We start from the raw sequence: 10,591 nt of genomic DNA, 5'->3' as shown, positions 1-10,591 counted from the left end.
TAGTATACCAACTAATTCAAAAAAAAAATGTTACTATGTTTCAACCAATGAGAAATTAAAAAAATTTATTATTATAACTAATTAACTATGCAGAAGAGTTTCCCGGTTAACATTCAAATTGGTCGATAATTTAATGTGACACTCGAGAGTAAATGAGAGGTACATAGATCCTAAGACTAAGATGATTAAAAAAGGCTTAAAAGAATTGAAAGTCACTACCTATACTTATGAGGTGCACCTTCCTTTTCGGTGGCTCAATCACAAAAACTCTAGGTCGAGTGTGCTTTACTTGAAGTAATCCTATGTTAGGTAACCTCGTAAGAATTTTTCAAAATGCATGTGAGTGAGGACAAAACATGATATTTGGTCTTATGAAGGATAGTCTTCACTCAGAATGTCAATATAACAGCCTAAGCCCACCGCTAACAAATATTTTTCACTTTGGTCCGTTACATATTGTCGTTAGCCTCACAAGTTTAAAAAACGTGTCTACTAGGGAGAAGTTTTCACACCCTTATAAAGAATGCTTCGTTGCTCTCTCCAACCAATGTAGGATCTCACAATCTACCCCCTTCAGGGCCCAGCATCCTCGCTGACACTTGTTGTCCTCTCCAACCGATGTGGGATCACACAATTCACTCAATGTAAGATCACAAAGTCGAAAGAGCATCAGATGCCGAATTTGAATCATGATCCAAATCTTGAGCAAGGATCACTGCATTGAATATAGGAACGACAAGTTCATTAATTATTATACATAAAGGGTACGATGGTCGGATAAAATTATGAGACTAAAAACAACCTAACCAAGTATATATAAAGAATACAAGCATTTAAGCGTGATATATTTTTCTAATTATGAGAAAAAAATTTGAAATAAATAGAAGATGATAATTAATAAATAAAATAGTTCAACAATATGCAATAAATCATAATAACAGTTTCGAAATTAAATAGGAAAAAGTTGGGGAAAAAGCGATTTTAATGTTTTACGCCTATGCTAGATACAAAATGCACTAGTAAATCACATGGATCTACGAACGACTTACTGTATTTGATTTGATTTTTCTGTCTTTCATTATTCCATAGAATTTTTTGATTTGGGATTTATATTTATGAATCGTTCATTCTAATCACTATTACCCATATAATTCTATATAGAAATGGAGCTGGTTACTTAGTGGTTCAGCCGGGTGATGATCTGACTTCTTTACCTTCCTATTTGATACAACCCTCCTTCCTTCTCTCCTGAACCTCCCTCGTAAACAAGGAAAGAAAGACTCAGCCACCAAGAATGCTCCTTTCCTTGCCTCAATCACCTACTTGTCTACTCAAAATATCCTCGTGTCACCGGTTCCATCCAATTTGACAATAAGGCTAATGTGTAGGAACAGTATTGCTCAGTTGCTAGAGCGGAGGACAGAAAATCCTCGTCTCCCAAGAGACAAACAGGCAAATTGAGGAGCGAGCTCTCACTCAGACCTCTCATTCTTGCTTGTTTCGTCTTTCCTTTCAACACTTTCTTTTACCTTGTTCAATCTAGTTCATTCTTCTTGAGTCTTTGTTTACAGTTCCAGAATAAATAGGTGAAGTAGGGAGCTTGACTGCAAGACCCACCCGTCGAGCAGGGACGAAAGTCGGCCTTAGTGATCCGACGGTAATGAATTACATACAGGAAGGGGGTAAAGTCAAGCTAACTTCTAGTGACGAGAAAGCCCATGGAGGGTCATCATTGATTAGTTTTCGAAATAGCCTTTGTTTTTAGCTTAGACCAAGGCAATGTATACATGGCTCAAGATATAACACCGTAGTTACAGTGGTTCGGTCAAACTCGACCTACTCTACTCCCAAGTGCCTCTTGGGAATTTGAATAAGTTTTTTTTTTTTTTTTTTATTCATACTTCATGCACCTTTTGGGAATTTGAATAAATCTTTCTTGACTCTTTCCTCGAATTAGAGCTCAACCGCTACACCGCTCTTTTTACGAATTCAAGAGCAAACTCAATTCTTTCCACGAATCAAAACGGTTTCCACAGCTCAGGATCAAATCGATACAAGTATCTGAATTTTGTAGGAACACACCACACCTCTCTAAACTATTTACTCGCAATACAATAAAAATCTCTCAATAATAAGATGAATAAAAATTTCTCTCAAGAATAAGATAAGGAGAAACAAATTTAGAATAAGGAGAGAGCTAAAAAAAATTGAGACGGTAGAAATTAAGGAAGTCGTGTGTTATAAAATATGGAGAAGAGATGAGTTTAAATAAAGAAAAATGGACAGAAATGAAAGTGGACCATTAAATTATTTTTATATTTATTGTTAAAAGAAAAAGAAAAGTAAACCATTAAAATATTTTTAAGGGTGAGAAATGACAGGTGGACCAAATTTTTTTTTCCAAATTATATATATATTTGAATATATATATATATATATTTGAATATATATATATATATATATTTGAATATATATATATATATATATTTGAATATATATATATATATATTTGAATATATATATATTCAAATATATATATAATATAAAAATAATAAAAATCAAAGTAATAATTTTTATTTTTACTTTTATTATTATGATTATTATTATTATTTTAATTCAAATGATATTTGACTCGTACCAAATTAAAATATATGATTATGTGTTCTTCTGTTAAAAGAATAGAAATAGAAGTAAAGCAAAGGAGTTTTTAATTATTTTAAGAAATAGAAATAAAAACAACTATCATATATTTTAATTTGATATAAAACAATATCATATATCATTTAAATTATTAAAAAAAAAATTACTTTGATTTTTATTATTGTTTTAAGTCTATCTTTCAAAAATATAAAAATACTTCGAGTCTATCTTCTATTTCTCTTTTAACAATAAATAATTAGTCACGTTAATTTCAATCCTTGAGAGATTATTTATTTCTCTCCATCATATTCGAGAGATTGTTAATTTTTCTTCCTCTTATTCTTCCGAGAGATGGTTTATTTTTCTTCATATCTTATTCTTCAGAAAGATTGTTTATTTTTCTTCATCTTATTCTTCGTCTTAGCTTAGTCTTCAAAGAGACTTCATCTTATTCTTTGGAGAGACTTCATCTTATTTTTCGTCTTATTCTTGAGAGAGATTTTTATTATAGTGTGAGGAAATACTTGTGAATTATCAAATTGTGTTCCTACAAAATTCAGATACTTGTATCGATTTGATCCTGAGTCGGAGAAAATATTTGTGAATGATCAAATTGTAAATCTACTCTTGTAGAGACTTGTAGTGTGTTCCTAGAAGATTCAGATACTTGTACCGATTTGATCCTGAGCCGTAGAAAAGATTAAGTTTCGTAAAAAGAGTAGTGTAACGGTTAGGCTTGATATGAGAAAAGAGTCAAAAAAGATATATTCAAATACCCGAGTGCCGCTAGGGTTGGAGTTAGTCAAGTTTGACCGAACCACTGTAAAACTACGGTGTTTTCTAACTCTTCTTTTATTTAATTTCGAAATTGTTATTATGATTTACCCTATTCACCCCTCTCTCGGGTTGCCATACCAATTCAACACCCAAGTAAACTGCACATCCATAATCTATATATAAAGAAGACGAAACCATTTATATCAAAAATGATAAAAAAAAATCACAAACTATTCAATCTTTCATTTCTACAATGGTTGAACTCAAATGGTTTCAAACTGTTGCAAAGCTCGAGTTTACTCTTGGATATTTAAATCATATGGTGAGTCCTAAGTGAAGAATGAGGCGTAAACAGTAAGGCACATGAAAACATTAAAAATGACTATAAACAAGGTTACCTTTACCAGATTACACAAACACAAAATGGACAATGACATTAGAGAGTTCTGAAAGTTATTAAAAAAAATCCGATTAGATCATGTCTAATCAGTACAAGAAGTCAACATAGAGATCTAAGAACGAAGACTAAGCATCATAAGATAAGAAACCAAAGGCAAAATGACAGGAGTGCATGAAAGAGAAAAATATCGAAAAATAGAATCACCTTGTACATGCATCTTTTAAAATTTTTGTAAATTTTTTGGTCTGACAATTTATTGTGAGATCCCGCTAGAGAAGAGTACGAAGCATTCTTTATAAGAGTGTGGAAACCTTTTCCTTAGCGGTGAACTTGGACTGTTTCAAATGGTATCATAGCCAAACAATGAGCAGTGTGTTACCAAGGATGCTGAGCCCCGAAGGAGGGTGGATTGTGAGATCCCACATCGATTGGAGAGAGGAAATGAGTGCCAGCGAGGACACTGGGCTCCGAAGTGGGGTGGATTGTGAGATCCAACATCGATTGGAGAGGGGAACAAAACATTCTTTATAAGGGTGGAAACCTCTCCCTAATAGATGCGTTTTAAAACTTTGAGTGGAAGCCCAAAAGGGAAAGCCCAAAGAGGAAAATATAGCTAGTGGTGGGCTTGAACTGTTACAAAAATTGTGAGATCCCACATTGATTGGAGAGATGAACAATTGTCAGCAAGGGCGTTGGGCCCCGAAGGGGAGTGAATTGTGAGATCTCACATCGATTGGAGAGAGGAAACGAATGCCAACAAGGACGCTAGGCCCTGAAGGGGGGTGAATTGTGAGATCCCACATTGATTAGAGAGAGGAAAGAGTGCCAGCGAAGATGCTGGGTCCCGAAGGGGGGTGAATTATGAGATCCCATATCGATTGGAGAGAGGACACGAGTGCCAACAAAGACGCTAGGCCCTGAAGGGGGGTGAATTGTGAGATCCCATATTGATTGGAGAGAAGAAAGAGTGTCAGCGAAGACGCTGGGTCCCGAAGGGGGGTGAATTGTGAGATCCCATATCGATTGGAGAGAGGAACGAGTGCCAGCGATGACGCTAGGCACTGAAGGGTGGTGAATTGTGAGATCCCACATTGATTGGAGAGAGGAAAGATTGTTAGCGAGAACGCTAAGCCTCAAGGGGAGGTGAATTGTGAGATCCCACATCGGTTGAAGAGAGGAACGAGTGCCAACGATGACGCTAGGCCTCGAAGGGAGTGGATTGTGAGATCCCACATCGATTGGAGAGGGGAGTGAAACATTCTTTATAAGGGTGTGGAAACCTCTCCCTAGTAGACTCATTTTAAAATCTTGAGAGGAAACTCAAAAGGAAAATCTTAAAGAGGACAATATTTGCTAGAAGTGGACTTGGACGGTTACCTCCAGATCCCTCCTGTATGGTCTAGTAGGTTGAAGTGCAAATAGAATTGGTCATAACCTAAAGCATTCATCATACCACTCCATCCCCAGATGCCTTTGTTTCTTAACAAAAAAAAAAAAAAAAAAAAAAAAAAAAAAAAAAAAAAAAAGATCTATATTCTTATATGAATGTATTCTTTTGTTTCTTGCCCAAAATACAGAAGAAATAAAGAAATTTGTCTGTGAAAGTTCAATCATATACCGTCATAGTGACAGGTTCGGTCAACCAATCTTCAAGACTACAAACATATATCTATATACTAATGTACAGATAGAGATCACGTATTCATTGCATATATGTAATGTTAATTTAATTCATACGCATAATGTCCCACTTCAAAACTCAGATTGATTCCAGTGAATAGAACCGAAATGCAATAATGGAATGGAAACTCTTTATGGTTCAATCATGTGAAGGAGTGGGAATCTAAACCAATGACCTTTTCATCGAGATTAAAATATCTAAATCAGTTGAGCTAAAGTTAAAGAAACTCTTTATATCCCAAAAAATGGCACAACATACTTAACTCCTAGAGAATCCTGAAGCATAATCCTGTCATGGAAACTATCCAGAATGCCAAATAATTCTGTAGGCAAATTTTTCTGGTGAAGATACACAAATTTAGGAACAACTCTTTCATGCTAGGAGATTCAGAGTTGTTACCTCTCCAGGGATCTGATAATCAGTTTTGATTATTGGATCATAGTTAGGCAAGGCATTCGATGGAAGATTATGAGTATTGCAAAGCATACAATCTAATACGAGAGTGTAGGGAGAGAATTCGAACCTCTAACCTTTTAGTTGGGGACATACTCAAGAACAAGATTAATCGCCTTTATGTTGAGACAAGAATTTCACTGAAACCTCATCTTTGCAGAAGTATAAGGCTAGCAGTCAGGTTAAGATATTGTCGAGGTTTAAATCAAATATAGACAACTAAGAGTAACATCTAGATGTAAAACTTAAAATTTTGCGGCAGCAATCCACCTGTACTTATTACAGTATGCAGATATTCCGTTAAAAGGTGTACACTTCCAAAGAGCCTATAGAATCATGTTAAGGCCTTATTCAAAGCATCAAAAACACTTTGTAAGCTTACCTCCTCCACGATCACAACCTTGTCTCTGGATTTAGAGCCACAACCTATAGATAATTGTCTTCTTTTGACACCTAAAACCTGCAATAAATATAAAAAGACTTAAGGAAGCATCGTTCGTGTAACAGCCCAAGTCCACCACTAGCAGATATTGTCCGCTTTGGCCCGTTACATATCGCCGTCAGCCTATAGTTTTAAACGTGTCTGCTAAGAAGAGGTTCCTACACCCTCATAAAGAATGTTTTGTTCCCCTCTCCAACCGACGTGGGATCTCACAATCCACCCCCCTTGGGAGCCCAGCGTCCTCGCTGGCATACCGCCCAGTGTCTGCCTCTGATACCACTTGTAACAGCCCAAGCCCACTATTAGCATATATTGTCCGCTTTGGCCTGTTACGTATCACTGTCAACCTTATGGTTTTAAAACGCGTCTAATAAGGAGAGGTTTCCACACCCTTATAAGGAATGCTTCGTTCCTCTCTCCAATCGATGTGCGATCTCACAGTTCATCAAAGGAGATCTTCAATTCAATATTTGGAATACCAAGCTTCACGAGAAAGGAGAAGAAGAGAAAGAGGAACTTCAAGGCAACAAGAAAACACCAAATCTGAAAGCTCTAATTTAGGTGCTATTTAGTGTTTGATCCATAAAGATGTGTTTACCATGTATTTCTCATACAACTTTATTTTGAACTTCATGCGTAATTTATATAGTCCTTTTACATAGCTCTTAGCCCAAAGAGTGCAGCCAAGTGTGTTTTGGCCCATCTGAGAAACTCCCATTTTACTTGTAACCAAACACTATTCAAATTAGTTCTTTAGTTGGCAAATCACATGAGGCAGTTTAAGGCCTTCATTTTTAAATTTTGAGATGCTAGACATTTTGATGAAATAAAATGAGAGTTTCCCTTTTTTCCTCCAAACCAAGAGCATTTGCATCCTAGCTTGTTTCGACGTTTGGATTGAGAATAGTTTTCTCTATTCAAAGCCTTGACCATCAAGGTTAGTCCGTTTCTTATTTCTCTGGGGTGAACCCTTATGTGTGTAATAAGTGTTACTGTGTGTTGTGTTCAGGAGTTGCTAGTTTTAATGTGAACGGCCTAAGCCACATATAGTAGGGTTGAGTGAATCATTTGGTTTCATAGCTTCCTATGCCAATGATTTTGTATCATTTTTACCAAAAAGAAAGGAAGAGCACATTAACTCTCTCACAGCTAACTTCACGGCGGAGGGAAAGATTAAAGAATGTCTAAATAGAAGACCCAAGTAGCAATCAAGCAAAAAAAAAAAAAAAACTGTTATGAGCTGTGTGAAAACTTGACAAATGAGAGATGCTTCAATACAAACAAGTGCTTATAAACATGAATTCACTTCAATTAAACAAGTTATGGATAATTCGAATGGAGAAATGAGGTAGGAAGCTTGTAACATGTAACAGGCCAAGCTCAAGCCATTGTCCTCTTTGGGGTTTTCCTTTCGGACTTTCCCTCAAGGTTTTTAAAACGCGTCTACTAAGGAGAGGTTTCAACCCCCTTATCTAGAATGTTTTGTTCCCTTCTCCAACCGATGTGAGATCTCACAATTCACCCCCTTTGGGGCCCAATGTCCTTATTGGCACTCGTTCATCCCTCCGATCGATGTGGGATCTCACAATCCATCCTCCTTCGGTGCCCAGCATCTTCGCTGGCACACTGCCCGATGTCCACCCCCCTTCAAGGGTTAGTGTCCTCGCTGGCACACCGCTCGATGTCTGGCTCTGATACCATTGGTAACAGCCCAAACCCAACGTTAGCAGATATTGTCATCTTTGGGTTCTCCGACTTCCCCTCAAGATTTTTAAAATGGATAGGGAGATGTTTCCACACCCTTATAAAGAATGTTTTGTTCCGCTCTTCAACCAATGTGAGATCTCACAATCCACCCCTTTGGAGCCCAGCGTCCTCGTTGGCATTCGTTCAATCGATGTGGGATCTCACATAACAACGGCTAGGAAACGGAAAGCTATTGTTGGTAATTCATCCAACTTGTCTGATTTGGGAATCGTATAGCTACTACTGTCAACATGTGTGAAGTTTTAAACAACCGAAGATCGAAAATACTACACAGCAAGTAGATAGAAGACTTCAAATCCTTCGAGCAACAGGAATAACAGCCTTCAAATTCAAATGGGTGATCAAACACCGGATTTTCAACAAACTAAGAACAGCAATAGAATCCGTTCGCTAGACCAATACGCTCAAAACAATTCCAATTTTCGGAATCTTCACCAAAAATCCCAAACAACAAAAACAATCAATTTCAACTTTAAGCCAAATGGTTAAATGGCGCAATGAAAGTTCAAGTACTAGGAATGAAAAAGCAATTCGAAATCAAATAATAAGCAGCAAAGAATGCCCAACTCACAGAGCTCATGTAATCAAGAAGCGCAGCATTAGCTTCTCCATCTTTCGCCGGTGCGTCGATTTGCACTCCCAACGCATCATCGCCAAAATCTGCAAGGATTTCGAGAAACATAATACTTCAATTTCATAAACGGAAAAGAGTTAGAGCGAAGGAGAGAGAGAAATACCTGTGATAGAGGCGATCTTGGAGCCAGGCTTTGCGTGGATGGTAATGGCGACGGAAGAAGAAGAAACAGAGCGAAGACAAGAAGGGTAATTGTTCGTTTTGAGGCACGATTCAATTGATTCAGTACCTTTCGGAGCTTTCGTTTTCCCCTTCTTCGCCGGAGCCATTTTCTTCTCCCTTCAATTTTTAATATTTTGATATATATATATATATATTTTTTTTTTTTTCTTGAGTTTAAAAAATATTTTTGGATGAATTACTGAGCTACAACAATTGTTATTTCTCGTCTCATTTGTGTTATTTGAAGTCAGTAGGAGAATACATTTTTTTCATGTCTCTAGGTCGATTTATCGACTGATTCGACATGAGTTTAATACGTTCAGACTCTTTCATACTAGCTTCAACTCTTCAGTGACGTTTAATGTTATTATGAAATTTTAACTAATTTAAATTATTTTATACAAAATTAGGTGGATCAATTTTCGTAATAGAATTCTAAGTTATAATTGTGGGACTTCTTAAGTTGAATTAAATTTAAAGAAGCAGCGTTAAGCTAGCATCAAGGGAGTGTAGTAACCATGTAAGTGGCTCTACTGTATTATGTATGATGACGTGTGCCACGTGACCCCTGCACGTGTCATATGTATGAATGATATGTTATGTTATCTTTGTTAAGTTATGTCGTGTTTAAAGTTATGTTATAATGTTATCATGCCATGTTGTGTAAACTTGTTATGAAATCGATAATCTATGATGCATAGACCTTCATAAACTATGTCATGAAATCTATGTTGTATATGAAAGAATGTATAGGAATTAAGCCCATGTTGAGGTTCTATCATGTTGCATGTGTTTGCATTTTCCGACAATAATGGTGGGGTTACCTACTGAGTATTTTTTAGCTCTTACATTTCAGGTAAAGGTAAACACTCTTGTACAGATGACGATGATGTCGTACTGAAGGTCATGAAACTAGTGTTGGACAGTTGCATTTTGCCTATTTTGTAGTCTTAGGTTAGACTGTGGGTTATTTTATTTTTCTTATGTCGTTACAAATGTTACATTATTTATTTTAGTTTTATATATTTTTGTGTTAACTTATTTTACTTCGAACATTTAAGTTTATGATATTGTTTAGAAACTATTTTAACGGAATGTTTCCGCACTTAATAGTTATGTCACAGTTTTATTTTGTATAATAGCGTGTTACAGTTTGTTTCGAAAATACACGGGAACCTGTAATAATATTTTGAAAATACTCTTAAACTTACACGGTTAACGAGAAGAACAAAGAAACCAGATTTTATTAATTTCTTAGTAAATGTAATACGATACACCGAGGTGAGGTCGGGAACTGTAATACGACACGCGGCGGCAAGAGCACGCCACCGAGTTACTTCGCATTGCGCTGTAGCTAATTTAGCGCCTCATCGTCGCCAGAATGGGGCGGCTGATCTGCCATGGCATCGAAGTTCGACACTAACTGGTTAGTTTGGGTTGGATTAGGCTGTCGGGTAGGGTTGGATCCATTTTTCTGAACCCGAACTCAATCGGTTCGATTTCGGGTTCGTGGGACAAAACCTTTGAGTTGGCCCAAGCCAAATAAAAATATATAAAATATATTAAGAACATTTTGATATTAATAGGTTTGATCAAGGTACTTCGGCCCGTCTAAGCCCGAGTTGGATGCCACGC

At 36.6% G+C, this 10,591-nt stretch overlaps 1 protein-coding gene across 1 annotated transcript; it reads right to left on the bottom strand.

Moving 5' to 3' along the window:
• Positions 1-6,044: 6,044 nt before the first annotated feature.
• LOC111777165 (uncharacterized) lies at positions 6,045-9,086 on the bottom strand. The gene is made up of 3 exons (XM_023656632.1): positions 8,898-9,086; positions 8,732-8,820; positions 6,045-6,411 (listed from the first exon to the last, which is right to left on the bottom strand). The coding sequence occupies exons 1-3, from the start codon at positions 9,061-9,063 to the stop codon at positions 6,286-6,288; spliced, it is 381 nt and encodes a 126-aa protein (XP_023512400.1). The 5' UTR covers positions 9,064-9,086; the 3' UTR covers positions 6,045-6,285.
• Positions 9,087-10,591: the final 1,505 nt, after the last annotated feature.

This window comes from Cucurbita pepo, chromosome 16 (assembly GCF_057944985.1).
Source record: "Cucurbita pepo subsp. pepo isolate OVF chromosome 16, ASM5794498v1, whole genome shotgun sequence".
NCBI classification, from domain to species: domain Eukaryota; kingdom Viridiplantae; phylum Streptophyta; class Magnoliopsida; order Cucurbitales; family Cucurbitaceae; genus Cucurbita; species Cucurbita pepo.
Note: the sequence above shows the minus strand (reverse complement) of the source record. Positions and strands in the feature narration are given on the sequence as shown.